Source organism: Sinocyclocheilus anshuiensis, unplaced genomic scaffold (assembly GCF_001515605.1).
Source record: "Sinocyclocheilus anshuiensis isolate Anshui unplaced genomic scaffold, SAMN03320099.WGS_v1.1 scaffold483, whole genome shotgun sequence".
Lineage (NCBI taxonomy): Eukaryota > Metazoa > Chordata > Actinopteri > Cypriniformes > Cyprinidae > Sinocyclocheilus > Sinocyclocheilus anshuiensis.
This window is the reverse complement of record NW_015552580.1, coordinates 190,916-210,975: the sequence shown is the minus strand read 5'-3', so window position 1 is coordinate 210,975 and position 20,060 is coordinate 190,916. Positions and strand designations below refer to the sequence as shown.

At 37.8% G+C, this 20,060-nt stretch overlaps 2 protein-coding genes across 5 annotated transcripts in view; both read right to left on the bottom strand.

Annotated features, from left to right (window-relative positions):
* The window catches only part of LOC107665276 (receptor expression-enhancing protein 2-like), a 13,984-nt gene extending 4,177 nt beyond the window's left edge, over positions 1-9,807 (bottom strand). Inside the window, exons 1-7 of one of the 2 annotated variants that reach the window (XM_016456108.1) lie at positions 9,629-9,807; positions 7,139-7,211; positions 5,243-5,319; positions 4,915-5,035; positions 4,712-4,825; positions 3,635-3,782; positions 1,636-1,802 (exon numbers count right to left, since the gene is read on the bottom strand). In XM_016456108.1, coding sequence (XP_016311594.1) covers positions 1,636-1,802; positions 3,635-3,782; positions 4,712-4,825; positions 4,915-5,035; positions 5,243-5,319; positions 7,139-7,211; positions 9,629-9,660 — 732 coding nt within the window. In that variant the 5' untranslated portion in view covers positions 9,661-9,807. The remainder of the gene's footprint in view (positions 1-1,635; positions 1,803-3,634; positions 3,783-4,711; positions 4,826-4,914; positions 5,036-5,242; positions 5,320-7,138; positions 7,212-9,628) is intronic. The other variant, XM_016456107.1, reaches the window with a different exon arrangement.
* Positions 9,808-12,040: 2,233 nt separating this feature from the next.
* LOC107665263 (lysine-specific demethylase 3B-like) overlaps positions 12,041-20,060 on the bottom strand; it is a 33,945-nt gene continuing 25,925 nt past the window's right edge. For all 3 annotated transcript variants that reach the window (XM_016456070.1, XM_016456072.1, XM_016456071.1), the window contains 5 exons: positions 19,249-19,272; positions 16,115-16,254; positions 15,740-15,916; positions 13,127-13,261; positions 12,041-12,984 (listed from right to left, as the gene is read on the bottom strand). In XM_016456070.1, the coding sequence (XP_016311556.1) occupies positions 12,904-12,984; positions 13,127-13,261; positions 15,740-15,916; positions 16,115-16,254; positions 19,249-19,272 (557 nt within the window). In that variant the 3' untranslated portion in view covers positions 12,041-12,903. The remainder of the gene's footprint in view (positions 12,985-13,126; positions 13,262-15,739; positions 15,917-16,114; positions 16,255-19,248; positions 19,273-20,060) is intronic.

Genomic DNA, 20,060 nt, shown 5'->3' with positions numbered 1-20,060 from the left:
GACGTAGACATGTGGGGGCGTGTTTGAATGAGGCGTTTTAGCCCGGTCTGGATCAGCCTTCTCTTTTAGATAGAATCAATCCTTTTGTGGGAGACTTTGAGATTTGTAACTCTGCAGATCTTATACATGCACAAATAGCTACATAACACACTAAAGAAAAGGAAAAATAGAAATCGCATCATATGACCCCTTTAAAGTTGTCAGAATGAAGTCCTTAGCAATGCATATTACTAATGATAATACATTTTTGTTATATTTACAGTAGGAAATTTACAAAATATCTTCATGGAACATGATCTTTAATTATAATATCCTAATGATTTTTGGCATAAAAGAAAAATCGATAATTTTGACCCATACAATGTATTTTTGGCTATTGCTACAAATATACACCAGCGACTTAAGACTGGTTTTGTGCTCCAGGGTCACATCTGTATTCATAATAATTAAACTGACCATTTAAAAAATTTATTTATTTTTAATATCTTTAACGCTACTAAGCAGCTTTTTAAAACAATGGGCATATGTGTTTAGAGCCATCACTCGACCGTTATGAATTCATTAAAGAATACTTTCTTTCTTCTTTAATTCTGACCTAATATTTGACCACTGCTGTTTCTCATGACTATTCCCTCTATAAAAATAGGTATTAGCAACAGCTAGGTAACGACATTGATGATTTCAAGGTAAAAATCACTAAACTGGACTAATTTGAACAGTCGCGCTGAAAATGTGTTGTTTTAATAAGGGGAATTTAAGGAATCGGGGAGAAAAAAAGTCATTAAGTGTGTAAAAACGACTGCAATCTTGTATTATTCTTGATCCTGTTGTGATATAAAGTAAATGGATAGATTCCTACAGTGAGAGTCGGGAGTCAGAGTCGACCTTGAAAAACCTGGAATTGAACACCACTATCACAAATCTGATTTTTGATTTGTCATTATGGGATGTCGACTGTAGACTGATGTAAAAAAAATTATAATAATAATTTAAAGCATTTTGGCACAAGGCTGCAACAAAAAAAAAAAATGAAGGGGTCTGAATGCTTTCTGAATGCACTGTATTTCAAATAAATCTTCAGAGAGTTCTTGATTTGCTTGCATTAAGATTGGTAGACACATATTATAAACTATCAGTGACAAAATAAGGTCTGAATTGTGGGTATGGCAAATAAAACATCTACGCTATATTTTACTCAGTCTCATTTCAGCAGATGCATAGGCCACTTTAATGGTCTAATATCATAGAATTTAATAGACAAAGAGCAGCATGAACATTCTGCTAAACATGTCTTTTGTGTTCAATGGAAGAAAAAAAACCATGCATACAAACAAACATACAAATAATGCAAATAATCTATGATGTTCTAGTAGTTGTTATAAACATTTCTGCTTTCCTAAACACTGAATCTTCCAGACACAACCGACAAATGTCACAACAAAACCATACGTTTTAAATAATACAGTTTGTTCTGAGTGAAAACAGAAGGACAAATCAAGATATTTGTGTCTATATACATTCACCCTCGCCTGTTTTATAACACATTTTAATACTGTATACTTGAAAGTCTGAATACATGTTTCTTGCCTAATTAGACTGTGTGTCTATGAGTCAATAAATACATAAATTGTGTACCTCTGTCTTGGCAGTGACTGGTTTCTTGGCTGCTTTGACGCTTGCGGTGCGTTTGGGGGCCTTATCTGCTGCATCTTCATCTGAATGATCCGTCCTGCTTTCGGACTGGTCCTCAGAGCGAGAGCTGTGCTGTGATTCAGTGTCAGCCGGTATGGCTGCGGCATGAACTGAAGAAAATAATAAAGATGGACACAGTTTCGAAAATATATTTCTTTCTATTCCGCAGCATGTGCTGTACTGGATTTTTTTCCTCTAGATGAGCAGCTGCCATGAATATGACACGTTGCTATTTTTTAGTCTGAGATCAATTATTTGAAGAGACAGATTTTGAGTAGGTCTCAGGCTACATTCACACCACAGCTGAAAGTCGCTCAAGTCGGATTTTTGAATTTAGACCTTGTCCACTTTTATATGTGAAAATAAATTGCATATACCTTTTAAAATGTATAGTTGAAAAAATTTAGAAGACAAAAAAAAAAACAGAATATTAGGACTGCCAAAAATGTTATGTTAATTAACTAATGCAGCATCTATTTTTCCCTTCCTGAAAAAGCTATGCTAACATATTTTTCCCCAAATCCTTTGCCTGGTGTTACAGAACATGATCAGGCTATCTGCATGCCACTCACAATCTCTGATGTAATTTTCTTATTTATTGTCAAAATTAATGCGCAAAATAAACTTAGCAGGAAAAAAATTATTCAAATAGAGTGAGTTGATATTGACAGAAACATCACTATATTACTATACACAATATACAGCGCACTATATTAAAGGCACAGCTAAATGTATCATTTATTATAATGGTTTTAAGTGAAGAATGTTTTAGATTCACTTAAATTTGAAGTTAGAATATTTTTTGTGTTCAGTAACAGGCCGATTACATTTTTAAAAATAAAATAAAATAATCAAAAATGTTAGGTTTGGTATAATTACAGAAAAATGTGTGATTTATGTCCATTTTTTTTTTTTTATTGATTAACAGCACTACAAAAAAAAATCAATATCATGAAATTTGTTATATGCTAAAAAAAATGCCTGTTTAGACCTTGGCCTATTTAGACCAGTGTCTGATCCGAACCACATTAAGAGGTCACGTGAATGCACTAATCAACCAAATCAAATACAAGCACAAAATTTGTCTTGTGGTGTGATCACTGGCTCTCTGAACAGACTCTATCTGGCATTTAAAGCTTGCCAAACCTCATTCAAAGCCTGAAACACAAAGACTTCTTTAGAAGAGCCTTTTGCTTGTCCATTCACAATGTATCTTTGACGCCCTGTAATTCAACGAAGGAGCTCTGTGGGCTAATAAAATCACTACATATCTCATTATTGAAATCATCACCTCTGTGGAACTCTGAATGATCCTCCCACAGACTTTCTTTGTGTTTGCTATAAAGGCTTACTGGGGGTCATGACCTTCAGTGACTTGCGAGTCTTGTGACGTCACAGTATTTGAAGAGGCCAAACTCCGCACAGTCCTGAACCGCTTGAATGAGCGCTGAAACTCATCCAACAAATGGAAAGCAGTGTGCAGTTGCGTATGAACAAACCCAAGCAGATCGACCCCTCCTCTCTCTCAGCACGTAGGCAGCTGAATCACATGCTGGTCACATCAGCATCAGCATTAGAAACAGGCTGAGACAATGGCCGCCTGCAGAGCGGCTTTCAATCAAGTGAGTCAGCAAACACACAAACACCTCACTGACCTGCTTGTGTGTGTTTAAACAGGACAGACTATTATAAATATGAGCTGTACTCAAAGCGATATTTACTGGAGTTATGTGTCACTATGGTTACAGGCATTAAAGAAGCAGATTTACTTTGGTTACATACCAACATTTTTCAATCTGTACTTGTCTGCAATTGTATGTACAGGATTAGATTTAGGGAGTCACACCTGTTAGTAAATAGGGTTGTTAAAACCAAACACTCATTATGTGAACGCGGCCTACAAAGTTAGATTCTGTTAGGACCATAGCCGTGTGTGTGTTACCTGTGCGCGTGACTGTTTTAGCCCGAGGTAGCGTGGCTGCAGTGTGTGTGTTGTCTGTGCTGTCCAGCTGCAGCTCGTCTTCGTTCTGAATCAGAGTCAGATCCTGCATGCTGAAACTGCGCAGCTTCTCTGATAACACACCCTGACCCTGCAGTTCAATAACACAAAAGACTCAAATATTACAACTGCATTATCTTATTCAAGGCACTAAACAATTATACTGTACTTGTACATATGACAATAAAGTTCTTTGCTGAACCCAGTTTGAATAAAAGACAAATGTGTATTGAACAGTGACCCTGCCCTACACTATGCAAAATATGGTAAGTTTCTTTCTTAACTTGTGCAAAAAAAAAAGCAAAAAAAAAAAAACACTGCTCTTTACAATAGCACCTAGGATTTTCAGTAATAAGGATTTTTTTTTAATGCTGGACCAGTAGGTCAGAACTTTACTCACCCTGAATATATTTCCATTGGCCCCACCACAACAACATTATTATTTCATAAAGAAATAAAATCATTCACTGCTGTTCAAAATATGTGGTCAGTAAGTTTTTTTTTTTAACTTAAAAAAAAAAAGAAATTGATACTTTTATTAAATAAGGACACATTAAGTTGATCAAAGGTATCAGTAAAAATATTTAAAATGTTACAAAAAATTAGAATTTTAAATAAATGCTGTTCTTTTGAACTTGCTATTCATCAAATAATCCTGAAAAAATGTATCTCTGTTTCCACAAAAATATTAAGCTGCACAACTGTTTTCAACACTGATAATAAAAATAAGAAAAAGGATCATGTGACACTGAAAACTGGAGTAATGATGCTGAAAATTTAGCTTTGCATCACAGGAATAAATTACATTTTACAATATATTCAAACAGAAAACAGTTCTTAATAATATTTCATAATATTACTGTATTTACTCTGTTTTACAGTTAATTAAATAATATGATAAATAATTTTTTTTTTTAAGAAAACAAAACACTGTCACTCTCACACTGGCCCCAGGACCACCCGACTCCATTGAGCCCTGACCCACAAATGCACACTTCATCTAAAACACAGTGATTTGACCTTTGAGGCTGCTGTGACTGCTGCAGTGGCTGCAATGTTGAGTCCTCTCTTCCCAAACCGCATCATGGTCTCATAACTGCGGTCTTTAGCCTGGGTTATGTACTCATCAATTTCCTGTAACGCACACATACATTAAAAAAAATGTAAAGACTCATCTTTAAAAATATTTTGATTATATTTAATGATGCAAGTTGTATTGGTACCCTTTCTTTATTGGAAAGCGTGGGGTGCACAAACTTGCGGTACAGCACACTGGAGCCCTTGGTGTACGGGGACAACAGCCAGATCACAAAGGCAATCTTCAGCTCAAAATAAAATGGAAACCTGGAAAATGGGAGGTCAACATTTAACAATTAATACAATAAAAGCTATATTAAATCAACATAAATTATCACTTTAAAAAAATTTTTAACTTATTTAAAAAAAAAATAGTAAATTATCTTCAGAATGATGCTCAATTTGTGAAAAATCAAATGTATATATAACGTGATAAATATTTCTGAAATAGTCTAACAGTATTAACTGACTGACCAAGAGAGAAGCATATCTGTGATCGTCTCTGCTGTCATAAATAACGCAAACACGATCCAGTACATCATCCATTTCACCTGAGGAGGGAAACACACACAGATGTTATAATCAAGCTCGTGTGTACATGACATCAGCACGCATCAGGTCACATGTTCTTGCTGAATATAGCTTTGTGTGTAATGCATGACTGCCTCATGAATAAACAGTCACCACTGCACTGCATTGCCAGTTTTATCTCCATCTTTACTGCCAATAATATCCAACTGAGTAATTATCAAATGACACATAACTATGGTCATCTAAAACTGCATGTGCATTTATAAATTCATCTTCAAAAATGTCTAAAGTGTTTTTACTAAACATTTCTAAAAGAATGGAAGGTGGTGCTATTTGTAATACAGATGAGAGAGATGCTAAAAATGGTGTCTAAGTGAGCAAACTGCTGCCCTGGTGGTTTCCATAGCAACCAGTAACCTGAGACTCTGAGATAAATATGGTTTCAAAAAATTAAAAGATATATGTACACATTAAAAAAAAAATTATTCCTAAAATCTTAGGGAATAAAATGAGGCCTTTCCTGGGCTATTCGGGGAGCATATTATCTATTTTAAAACATATATAATTTTGGCACTTTCCATGAATAGGGTATAAACTGAGGCACAAAAATTTTGTTTTTTCAAAAGAGAACTGTTGTGCGTCTCCGAGCAACACACAGCAGTGATTCATTTCTGAATGAATCCTCGTTTTGAACAAATCGGGTGAACGAATGATTCAATTAACCATTAATAAAGAAAGCCATTTAAGTCATTACTGAATGACAAATCGAATGAATGACTTAAACGTTAAAACATTAACCGCCACCTACCGTCAGTTTTAGTTTCTTATTTAGAGAATAATTTCATAAAAATAATAATAATCATTTCATATTTCCATATTAATAAAAAACCCATTAAAGGGATAGTTCACCTAGAAATGAAAATTCTGTCATCATTTACTACCTTCATGTTGTTTCAAACCTGTATGGCTTTGTTTTTTTGCAGAACATAAAAAGATATTTTGAAGAATGTTGGTAACCAAACTGTTTTGTTTACCATCGACCTCCATTGTATGAAAAAAAAAAGAAGCTTTTTATGTTCCACAGAAGAAAGAAAGGACACAAGGGTGAGTAACTGATAACAGAATTTTCAAGTTTGGGTGAACTATCCCTTTAAAACCCATTTAAAACCCATTAATCTCATGGTATTATTTATGCAATTGTAATTGCAGTGTAAATGGCTGAGTACCAATTCAGAAATTCAAAATCTGAATCATTTTCAGATTTTATTCTGAAAATGTTGAATCAAATTAAATATTTTGGCAATATAGCCAAATTTGATGCACCATTAATTTGGTTAATTAGATTATCACTTGAGAACTAGACGAGTCCTCTGCTCAATCTGACTTGTGCTGCAGCCTGGAATTAAACCACGCCATGCTGGTTTCGTATGGCTAGAGGAGCCTGGGTTCTCCCAAGGTTTTTTTCCTCCATTTCTGTCACCGATGGAGTTTTGGTTCCTAGCCATTGTCACCTTTGGCTTGCTTAGTTGTGGACGCTTAATTTCTGGCAATATTGTGGACTTGATTGCACAGACACTGCTTGAACTAAACTGAGCTGGACGATGACATCACTGAATCAATGATGAACCCACTTTAACTGAAAAATCGAGTGTTTACTATTGTCCTCTTGCATTATCGACACACTATTTTCCTGTTTAATACTGTAAAGCTGCTTTGACACAATCTCTATTGTATAAAGCGCTATAAATAAAGGTGATTTGACAGCCCCAATATATATATTATTATAGCGCTTTATACAATACAGATTGTGTTAAATTGAAGCCATTCTGAAATACTCACATACTCCTTGACGTTTTTCGTCTTCACAGCCTTATAAGATGAATAGGCTGGATAGAGGGTCCCGAAGGCCAGGCTGCAGAGAGAAAAAACTCCTATTAAACACACAGCTCGGCAGACACTGACAAGCTCATCTTACCATTACACCAGCATCTACAATTTCACTTGCACCATTACCTCAAGGTAAAGAACACAATTACGACACTTAAGAGGCTGCCTATTTAAGTGTTAAAGGTAGGATAGATATCTCTGGTTCATTCAAATCCAACCAGAACAGAAATAAATCAGTTTAAGAATCACATATCCAATATACTGTTGGCTGATCAAAATAGTCAGACCTGTACTTCAGTGAAACGCAAACCCATAAAACTTATCCCAGTCAACACACTAGCCCTACTGTGCACACACAATCATGCTTGATGACGTTACTGAAAGCAAACACCCCGAATCTGAGAGCCATTAAATGTGAAGCATATATGAAAGGGAGTCGGAGAGCATGGAGACGGATGAACACACAAAGGGACCAGATTAGATGCAGATGCCCTGCATGTGCAGCATGCACTCAGACACATTCACTCGCGCTCCCACACACACAAACATGCTGTTTTGTGCTGATGTGACAAAAGCTGAACGTTCTGCAATGGCAGATCCAGCAGAGGATGTCAGGATTAGTGGTCGACCGATATTGGTTTTTTGACAGCCGATGCCGATATCTTGGAATACAAAATTGCAAGATTATTTATTTTAATTGATATTTAAGAAATTTGAAATCATTTGAAAATGGATTAAAAAATAATTGTGTTAAATAAACATACTTATACTTTAGATGACTTAAGTATATCACAAATAAATAAATGTTTAATAAAAATATAATTAAAAAGGAAGTAAACACTCAGTATTCTGGGAAGTTTGTATGCATTGGGACTCATATTTTTTTTTTCAAATAAAGCCAAGGTAACACTCATTTTACATACAGCACACAGTGGAAATTACATGAATATGGCAGTGGGCAAATGCATAAAGTGCAGCATAATTTGAAATCACAAGTTTAAAGAGGGGTTGTTTATATAGCCTACCATTTGCCTGATTTTATACAACATGAATTTTTCTGGCTGATTTATGGAGTGCTGAAATTAGATCCAAAATGCCCTCTGTAAAAATCTTTGACTCTAATGTGTCAACAAAATGAAAATCATTTTGAACCCGGCTTTCAGATTTCTGTTCTGGAAATGTATGCAAATCAGATAGATGCCTCATTCGCATATACAAACTTACCATTTCAGAAAACTTGTAAAACAAGAAAATGTTTGCAATTCTTAATTAATTAACTGTGGAATATAGTAATATCTAAGAGTTACATTTTTTACTCTCTTATGGGGCATCTTGCCTTTAAAACATGGTTGTACTTATAGTTCATGATGCATTCTACTCTATAAATGCATATGTTCATATAGACTGTGCACTGTGGGTAATGCGTAATGAAGCATGAGGACAGTGAGGCAGTCTGGCGCATAGCAGACCACATGCCCTCTCTGTCCCATTCGCTAGCCTGACTCCCATAATCAGGGCAGGACTTAGGGGGGGCGGGGCCCCTGGGCTTGAGGTTATGTTTGGGCCCTATACCTACACTACAAATGCCCAAAGGTAAGTCTGGCCATGCCCATAATGCATCTGCTCTCCACAGTTAAAGCCACAGCAAAGAGCATTCCATGAGATTCAGCAAAACCAGGATAATGATACCTGATGTTTGTTTCTAACGCCCTAGATCAGACCAACACAGTCATAACAACGAATTCAACCTCTCCCATTTCTGCCCAAGCAGTTTTTGTAATAATATAACCTGCACATGCATTGCGGAGCCAGGCCTGAGTGTTTAATGTAATCGATTAATCAGGAAGACTCAGTATGATCCAATGCGAATCAAAGTCATATGAGACCCAAATGTGTGTGTCATATGGACCAGACTGGCCTCCTTTACATTGCGTAACATTACCAGCAGGAACAAATCAGCTAAGCAGGTAGGCCTTATTTCAGAAAAAAACCCTCATCAACCCATCTCAGAAGTCTCTGATAACAGTTTGTGATTTAAAAATGGACATTTGAAAGTATGATGACATACGCATATAGAGGAGATGATGTGATTGGTGTAATATACACAACAGCTGGCATGTTAAAAACCAATATGTTTTTAAGCCAAACTATTCCATTCTCTGTTGAAGTGTTTGGTACATTAAGGCATAATATCATCCACAGGGCATTTTGGTCTAGGTGAAAATCATGCACACAACAAGCAACCCTCGTCTGGATATAGTCATCGCTTTGTTTTATTAATTTAACCCTTTATGTCATTTATAGGAGTAGCCGGATAAATTTAAATGTTAATATTCAAGGTTTTCAATTAAAAAATAAGCAGAATATTTTCTAATTCCATTGAAAAGCGTCATGTATCCGCAGCAACACAAACACACGCGCGAGCGCCGCATAGACACTCACACCACCATCCGCGAAATGATCCACGACACCATCTTGATCTCTGCGAGGACTTTTCCTTATTTTAGTCGATTATTCAGCATCTCCATTCCGACCGCACGAGTGATGCTGAATATCAGGAGGAATCCCGGCGGATCTTGTGTGTCTGTGTCTCAGTGTAGCAATGAGGATTACTGGGAGCCGCTGCATATGCACTCAGTCAGCCCGCGTCTCTTAAAGGGGCAGTGACATCTTTACCTGCTCCGGTTATTAAAGGGGTCATATGATGCGATTTCAATTTTTCCTTTCTCTTTGGAGTGTTACAAGCTCTTGGTGCATAAAGAAGATCTGTAAATTTGCAAAGACTAAAGTCTCAAATCCAAAGAGATATTCTTTATAAAACTTCAGAGTCAGCCACACTTACCTAAAACGGCTCGTTCTAACACGCCCCAACATACCTACCTCACGATGTGGGAAGATTTGCATAACGCCGCCCAAATGTTCACGCAAAGAAAGAAGGCGTAACTTTTAGTCTCACTGTAGTATTGTTGCTGCCGCTATGTCGTGAAGATGCTGAGTTTCGTTGTGAAAGCGAAACTACTTTGTTTGGTCTTCCAAAAGAGGACGATATCCGCTTCGTCATGCCTAGAGCTGATCCGTGCTGGTCGCTGAGGGAATACATCAACTTTCACCGTGGACGAAGCGGAATCCAGCCCGGGGTCCGTCACATGTGGTTGCCGCTCATTCGTCGGATCCGCCGGGCGCGCCGTTCTCGACCCCGCCGCCTCAGCTCACTCTAGCCCGGCCTCAGCTAACGCTAAGCCGGGGCTTCCGCTCATGCTAGCCGGGCCTCAGCTCACTCTAGCCCGGCCTCAGCTCACTCTTTTGTACTTTCACTCGAGTAAAATTGAAAACTGAGTACTTTTACTGGAGTAATATTTTATTATACAGATCTGTACTTTTACTCAAGTACTTGATTTGTGTACTTCGTCCACTGGTTCTGGGTCACACTGACACCCCTCATGTCCACCACAAAGGTTTCTCTCATGATGGGAAAGAACAGCAAGGAAGTTCCAGTCAATGCCACCCGTGTTTGCAGTCGTAGCCTCAGCAAGAGCTGCTGTCCAAGACTGCTTCAGTCCCAGAGCTCCTCTCTCAACCTCCCTGGTCCCAGAGGTTCCTGCTAAAGCCGCTCTGGTCCAAGAGGATCCTCTCACAGGCTCAGAGTTTCCTGTCACTGCTGTGATTCCTCCATAAAGATAATACACCTGTGAGCCACATTAAAAATACTTTGTGATTGTGAAAATACACAAAAACGTTTTAATAGGAAAATGTGATAATCTGGAACTATTAACCACTCCTTCAGCTCTAAGCCTCTTGTTTTACCACTTTATATGCATCACTTTGAATGTTAATTTGAATAACAAACACACCAGGTATGTAATACCAGGTGAGTAACATCTTAGAAGAGCTAAACTACGTGACACTTCTTTTACAATTTGAAGCCCACAGGGGCACCATGAGCACTTTGAAGGGGGGTATGCAAGAAAGAATTATGGGTCCCCTCCAAGGAAACAAACAATCACAGGATTTAAAGGGGTTCAAGAGAGTAAAGAAAGACAAAGAAAATAGTTATTAAAAACTAGAATTTCTTGTGAAGCATTTAAACTATTAAGTTTTGCGTAGGGCCCCCAGAAGTCTAGGATTGTCACTGTGTCTGATGCATGTGTGGGGGCCGGGGCTGATTTGGAAGCATCCCACCAAGTTTGAGATCCCTATGACTTACGGTCTCTGACGCCCAGACACTTTTAGGGCAGAACAAATAAATTGCGTAAGTGTGATTAGTAAATATGGAGTCTCAAGCAGTGTTAAAATTTCTTTGATGTTGATGTCTTTTTAATGACAGGCTAACAGCTAATGTCAGTTTACAGTTTGTCAGTTTTATCATAAAATTAATTTATATTAACTATGGTATTTTGGTGTAAACTATTACTACTATTGTACGTTTTTTTTTTTTGTAATGGTTACGTGTCATTGATTTATTATATATTTTATTATTTCACAAGATATTTATAACAGTTGTTCAAGCGGTGGACCTATTTAGGGGTAACCGCTATATTTAAATTTTCATAAATGAAAACAATGCTGTGAATGGTCTTTAATGTTGATGGTTAACCGACTCAACATCGAAAATACATCACCAAAAAAAAACATCCTGACAGAAAAAAAAGAACAATTTTGCCATTCAATAATTAAATTCAATATATCCCCTATGGGTTGTAATGGACTACAACACTTGTCCAGCTTGTAAGGCACACACTTGTGTGTGTGTGTTTTTTTCACTAGTCAAAAGTTATTTGATAAACACTGATTATAGCCAAAGTTCCCCTTTTGAATCATGAAAAATCTAAGTAAACAGACACTATTTCAAAAGCTTTAGTTTATTGCAATGTCATCCATGAACCACAAAATGTCTTATAAAATAAAATAGTAAGCATTAAACAAATAGATAGCTAAGAAATTCATTGTGTAATTTCCAAACAACAGGGCCAAATCATTTCTTGAAAACCTTTATTTTGGGAAAAAAAAAACAATCATTCGCACTGCTAAGATCAATATATATATTGGTACATATTAACGACCAGTAGTTCTGCAGAACTGGAATTGTTGATTCTTGAATGACGTTCCTCAAAGCCAGTCTAACACTTGCTGTCAGTGAAATATTACCTAAATGGCATATTACAAAAAAAAGCAAAGAACATGTTTTCATCAAAAAGACAAAAAAAAAAAAATAAACAGGAACTTAAAACTAAAAATAAAAAACTTTGGTCTAGTTCCCTTCCATGCTCTTATCCACCTCTCCTGAAAAAGTTGGCGGGAATCTTTTAATCGATTTAATTACTGTTGACCCCCATCTTAACTAAAAGCTCTTCTTCATTGAAGAGCACAAAATGAATGCGCTCTAAGAAGGAAACCCAGTGCTCATGTTTTTCACAGAAGTCATAAAGAAACCTTGTTGTAGGCCTTAAAAGATTCATGTCAGCTTATATCACTAGCTCTCTGAACAGTCCAACACATTTTAAACGCTGAGAAAAAGAACAGACTTTTTAAATACAGAGAAAAGGATTGTAAAACTAAACAATGCTCTTGTAACACTGATGAAGCGGCATCTTCATCCTACCAAAACGCTGAGATGTTCCATTATAAACAGCTTGTTTTGCAAGCACACTGGCCTCATCCAAATCTCACCCACCCCGAGACCCAATCTCTCGGTGACTTCTCCACCATCAGGTCAACAACTAAGAGCGGCCTAGCTTAGGCTCATGGGCTTTTAATGTTCCCACAGCATCCTTCACGGCATGGTAGATGATGTTCTTCACCTTTAAACAACAGAAATAACATTAAATCAGAATCAAAAGTGTTTGGCAAGCATTTAGCTTACCAGAAAATATGGAAATACTGCTTTTGTGCTCCACAGAAGGGAGTCATATCAGGTTTGAGCAGAACGACATCTAGAAATACCTGTAGCTTGTCCTCGTGGTTAGTGTGAGTGGTGGAAAGGTGGCGGAACTCCTGCGTCAGTCTAAAACAGTGCTTCACATGCTCGGGAGAAACAAAGTCCTCTGCGACCTTGATACAGCTGTACAGGTTGTGCACCTGGGAAAACCAAGTTGAGCAAATGAGTTTTTATGTGTCAAGAAGGGGAATGTATCGTCTAGGATAATATTGTAATTGTTGTTGCAATGATGTGTCACTCACTTTGCAAAAAAACTAATAAAAACACGAGTTTACACTTTCACGGCATGATGTAGTCTAGTAGAATTCAGTTAAAATTAGGGCTGCCCCCAAATAGTCGACGAGAAGAAGCTTGGTCAACCAAAATTTTATTAGTCGCAGAAAAATAAAATCCACAGGAAGTGACAGACAGATCGTTAACGGCTGGTCTTTGTGGTAATACAGTACATCGGGCAGGACATCCAAATGCTCGCCTATCATTCATCGACCTCAAATATGGCTATTCATCTGAAAGATATATGTAGTAGCAACTTTACATGGTCGCTCAATCTAATGTTAGAGAAATGTGCGCTATTGAAGTGTCTGTGCGGAGTGTGGAAGCTGAACAATAGCGCTCACTGAAGGACAGATGGAGGCGCTAGTGTGCTCACTTGCTCAAAATACTCCCTCATTTTTGCTCATACAGATAGGAGTAACACATCTTTCGAATCTGTAAAGACTCTACTTTTATTTGTGTGCACAGAATAACAACGAAACGATGCGCTTTTGTAAAATAAAGCAAACAGGATGCGCTTTCTGCCATCTTGGTCTCTGTGAACTTGAGTGCGAAACTCCGTGTATAGGCTATCTTTGCTTTACAGGCATAAACAAATATATCTATAAAGAGTGAAATCTCTACTTTTAAATTAACCAATTCAAATAGAAAGCAAATATTCTCAAATTATGTAATTCGTATGAAACATGCATACAGGCGCATCACTGTGGAGATGACGAGTCAGCAGCCGGGTTTCCATCCAAAGTTGCGAATTTAACTTATGCACAAAACTGGAATATCACATAAAATATTTGCGAACAAGCATCGTTTCCATCCTGACCGTCACTTCCTGATAAACTGGCACTATAAATCACTAAGAAAAGTAGGAGAATATAATAATTTTCATATATAATAAACTACTTGCGCCGTTATGCCGTCCCATAGCGCAGTCACATGACATTTGATGCACTTGGAGGAATTTATTCGCCAAAAAGCATTTCCATCTTCCATTATTCGCATTAACCCTTTTTCGCACAAGTCAAAAACCACCTCAAGCGAGCGTAAAAACTTTTTTGAGAATTAAGGCATTTTTATTCGAAATTCAGCGTTTCCATCTCTCGATTCTGATGTGATACTTCAAAATGCGCATAAAAGCAGGGTGAGGGAAACCTAGCTAGTCGACTTCATCTCTTAAGCCGAAAACAAAGAAAGCACTAGGCTAGTTTATCAATACATTTTTTAAACGTTAATGAAGTAGTCTCTTTGCTGTTTTTCCCCAGACACATTCATAATTATAATTTCTGCCGGTACGCTGTGGCAAGCTTTTTTTTTTTTGCGTGCACTTGAGCGCTTTGTGCAATTAAAGGCTCATTATTATGATTTATATGGTTTATTAATAAACGTGCGACTAATAGTCGACTAATGCTTAAAATGAACGACTACTAGTCGACCATAAAAATCTTTAGTCGAGGGCAGCCCTAGTTAAAATGACCCCAAAATTCAATGTATAGGAGTATATAAGTTAATATTGCGAATTACATTTGAAACGTTATTGTCATTATTGTCTGTTTCGCCAATGAAAACAGTTCCAAAGAAAGCCACAAAAGAACCGCTGTGCGTCTCCAATCAACGCACAATGGTGCTTGAATCAGTGTTTCTGAAAGAATCAATGATTCAGTGATCCATGCATAAAGTCACTTGTTAAGTTCCTGAGTGAATCAGCATTTGAACGAATTGGTTGAATAAACGAATCAATGACTCATTTTTTAACACAGTAACTTGCTGCTACCAACTGGCGGTTTCAGTTTCATATTTCAAGTATAATTTCATCAAATCATATGTTTTTCAATATTCAAAATATTTTTAAAATCTCAGTATTAATTACGCAATTGTAATTGCAGTGTAAATACCTCTAAATGCTGCAGCTTCTGTGCCACTTCTGAAGTGCAAAAAATGGATTTTGTTGATACTTATTTCATTTGATTGGTAACAGCCTAAAGTGTTTTATTATTCTAATAGAATTTATTAAGTAAGAATTTAACAAAAGTTAAATTAGAAAAGTAAAAATGCCCCTGGAAATCAATTTAAGGTGGCAAATATCAGTCCTCAATGAAAAGGTTAATTTCTGTCACTGCTGTGAACTGACCGATACAAGAAATATCAAAATCTTTGGCCAGCTGTCCACGACAGGCCTAAAGCAGTCAAGTTACCAGCGCGAAAACACACTCAGCTAAATATCGTCCAATTACAGTTATCGACAAAATATTGAGTTTTTTTTTTTGTGTGTGTCAATATTGCACACCCCTAGTGTCAAGTACATGATTTTGAACTGAACTCTGATAGTGGACATCCTCTCAATAATTAACCTGATGTGGCGCTCCAGCTGGGATGAACACAGCATCTCCCAAAAACTGCACAATGGACCAGCCCTGGACTCCGTACTCCTCGTATAGCCTGCGACGCAGCGTCTGATCCAGGTACCAGCTCTGGTCGTGGATTGGATCATGGTCTGGTGGGTTCTCCTGACCTTGTTCCTCTCCAACCTGCAATAAATAGGTTAAATGAACTTCAGATATGCATACCGTAAGAGCAGAGAAAAGCAGAGAACACTGCCCAAATCTGAAATCTAAAATGTTGTCATCATTTAGTCATATATATATGGGTTTGCAACCACATGAGTGTCTTTATTTTTGGATAAACTATTACTTTAAAAGCAATAACAGTCAAAGTCATCCTTTCACCTTTCGCAGGAGCTCGCGGATCTTCTCCGCGTCTTTGGCGGCATAGATGTGCCAGAGAGCTCCAGGTTTCTCCTTTGCCTCATAGACTCTTCTCTTAGTCACGTCATCCACATCTCCCTCTTCAATGGTCTTCATCACCTCTGCAGTAATAACAGGTCGGTCAGTAAACATACCCACAATCAGAACTTGTGTAAAAGTCTTTATCATTTCCATAAAACAGTGAACTAGAGCTGAACTATTGATATTGACTGTTAGAGACTCATTTGTTTCTACACAGGGCCTGCGTATAAGCATTAGTTGGGCAACTACACTATGACCATCAAAACAGAAAGTAGATATTTAATAACTGATTATAATTACTAAGCAATAGGGCTGTCAAAATGAATGTTCATTCAACTTGTTTAACACTGTTATTTATGCAATGTTGTTAACGCTCTCAATTTATCTGACAGTATAGTGGTTTCATTCTGGTGTTTCCAACCACATGCTCCCGCTCTCTGCCCTCTGAAGATGTCAGCAAACCCAAACACACAACATGATTGACAGGCAGAAAGCATTTATGATTTTTAAACAAGTTCTGCCAGTCCTCTGACTCTATTCTTGCTGTTTAGGACTGTCACAGACACAGATGTGACCAATCTCAGTGATATCGGTCAGAAAGGATATTTTATGAGTTGCACTGCAAGAAATAATCATTCATAGGACATTTAGTTACTCACTCACATGCAAAACACACTTAAACATAATCGAGCAACAGAGAAGGTTATACAATATTAAGTCCACACAATGCGGAAAAATTTTATTCATTTTGGCAGATTACACAAATATTTCACAATGTTTTGACTCTTTGTCTTAAGAAAAAACTGAACTACAAGAAATTTTAGATTAATTGCAATAAAATATTTTAATCTACTGACAGCCCTACTATTGAAGCAAGCAAACGGAGCAAAGAGACTGAATTGGGGGGAAGGCAAGGATCCATCCTGCAGGGTCTGCTCAGGAGTTGTATAAAGAATATACATCAAAAATATACTAATCACAATAAACTGCTGCAGTATCCCAACACTTTTTTTGTATGGGGAAAAAATTGTCCGCACAGATTCCTGGAAATAAAAAGGCGACAAATTCCAATTTTAAAAGATGGAATGACAGGATATGAAGGTCCTTCACCAACCACTGAAGAGCATGGAAATAAAAAACAGCTTTCTTATAGCGGATAAGAACTATTTAAAGGGGTCATAATGTTAACCTAAGGCTAAACTTTAAATGTTCAACTAATCTGTCTGATCGTGATTATGTTATGAACTAGATTAACCAGTTAACTGAAAACAACTAGCTCAACAGAGTGATCGGTTCGATCCAGGTGCAGTGGTTCTCAAGAAACAGCTCACTGGAGGTGGGTCTGGGCCTGTTCCTAAGGCAAAGGCTTTCATACAGCTTCAGAAGACTTGGAAAATAGCTCATAATGGCTGGTCATCTGCCAATGTTGGGCCATCGTTGAATATCAATCAGCCCAGTTTCTGCAGTGTGTTCTGCACCTTTAGCTGCCCCCGTCCGCAGCTTTTTGACCAATTGAGCAGGTTAAATCGTTGGCGGAGCCCATCGGTGAGAGAAATCCCCGTTCAGCTTAGTGAACCAGTGCACAAAATCAAGGTCAAAAAGGCATAAACAGAAGATTTTTAATCCTCATCTCATCTGTGATGATTTTCATTGATTCTATCTGGTGAGAAAGTCTGATGTAAAAATGTAATAGAAAATTGGTGTGCTTTGTTTACAGTGTGTATATGCACAGTACTAGCTCTTCCAGTTTCCTCTTTTGAATGACGAATACAGACTACTGCCACCTGCTGGCATGGAGAGCTTTTGCTTCTCAAGCAAGCGAAGAACGTGCATGCTAGTTGGTTGTTGGCTGTAGTCTTTGCAATGTGTTCAGGCTCAACTTTTTGGCCCTGATGCAAGCGACACCACATTCGGCTTTCCTCAGAACTAGTTGTTAGTTTAGTGTGTTTGGCCTTTGGGTGGAGACACACCAAACCGACGCCAAAGAACTAGCGCTGAGGAAAGCCGACTGTGGCGTTGCCTCGCGTCGCCTGCCAAAAAAGTTGCACTAGAACACACCGGACAGACTACTGCCAATGACCAACTAGCGTATAAGCTCTGCACTTGCGTGAGAGAACATAACTCTCCCATACCAGCAGGTGGCAGTAGTCTGTATTCGGCATTCAAACAGGGAAACCGTCAGAGCTAGAACTGTGGACATATAAAGCAATCAGCGCTTGCTTTTAACATTGTTTACACCAGCCGCACTCATTACTGGCGGATTCGTGTAGCTTTGTTCAATCAAGTTATAAATGGCACTGGCATTGTCAGCACTTCTTGTGGATAAAGAAAGAAAGAAATGGATAGAATGACAACAAGTGTCTGTGGGAACCTCTTTACTCCGTCATTGGTTTGCTTTCGTCAGATCTGTTTTTCTTTCTTGTACGCTCATTCGCTAAGCTGAATAGCCATTCAGAGTTCTCTTTCTCGCTGACAAGCTCTGTCGCCAATCCAACATGCAGAATCAGCTGAAAAGAGCTGACGGCGTCCGACTAGAGCCAACTGTTGTAGAGCAGCATGAAGATTCTTCAAAACTTCTCCTTTTGTGTTCCACAGATAAACAAGAAGAATTTGGGTTTGGAACAACATGAGGGTGAGTTCAATAAATTTTCAGTCTTATGTCAACTATTTCTTGCCTTCTTGAACGGAGCAGGATGTTTACATTTTTGAAAGTTACAATTCATTATGCATGAAACTTCTGTTTGAAAAGAACCAAAGAAATTGTGATTTCTTATATGACCCCTTTAAAAAAAAAATAAAGCTAACTCAATCGTCAAAAGTTCTGAAGGACAGCGAGATGTAACAAAAAAAAAACACCATGGTCACTATGTTTTGGTGCCCTGGGACACCAAACTCTGAATGGAGTTTACAAATTGGTGCACAAATTGGTGTTTTATAATCAATATAAATAATACATCATTTAATGTAAAGAGTAGCAAGAGATGGGTTAAAGCAATGGGAGTGAAGAACAAGAGAGAGCGAGAAAAGTGGGAGGGCATGCCTGAGGTGAGACAAATGGAAAAAAATGCACAGACCTTTGAATCCAGCGCGGTCTGCTTCTGTAAATGAGAAATGGTGCCACAATCAAAAGTAGTAAGACCCCAAGAGCACAGGCCGTCCTAAAGGCCTTAACTATAGGGTGCCATAGGGCTGCACGATAAATCGAAATGGAATCGAAATCGCGATTGTCATGCATATCTTTCAGTGAAGCACGGTTCTGTGATCAGCAGTAAATCTCCATTCAAAGGCCAGAGGGCGCTCTCGCGCTCAAACTCCAAATACGCCTTGCAGAAGAAATCCAGGAAATTCTTATAGCCGTTGCTGGATAAACAGAAGATTTAACCGCTTTTATTGATTCAACGTGACTAATAAACACACGATTATGACAATATATGGTTTATCTGAGTTATTATTATTATAATTTTCATTAAAATAAAGTATATTTATAATGCAACGCCTTTATCACTGCTTAGAATACTATGAAATATGTTGCGTGCCTTATTCTGTGTAAAAAGCCACATCATCTCACAGAAGGATTTATTTCAAACACTCGACTGACGTTATGAAGTGAGTTTGGAGTAAAAATATGTTATTAAATGTGGTATTTTCACATGCTTTCAGATGGAGCAGCATTTACTACACAGAGCCGTAGTTATGAGAAGCTATGAGAAGCTATGCAAACAGCTGTCATTATCGCGAACGATTTCAGAATCGCGCAATAAAATCGTCTGCGATTTTTTTGCGTAACTTGTCAGTGAACTACGCCTATGTGTAGTAAATTCTGCTCCATCTGAAAGCATGTGATGATGATTTCCTGCTGATTACAGAACCGGCTTTACTAACAAAA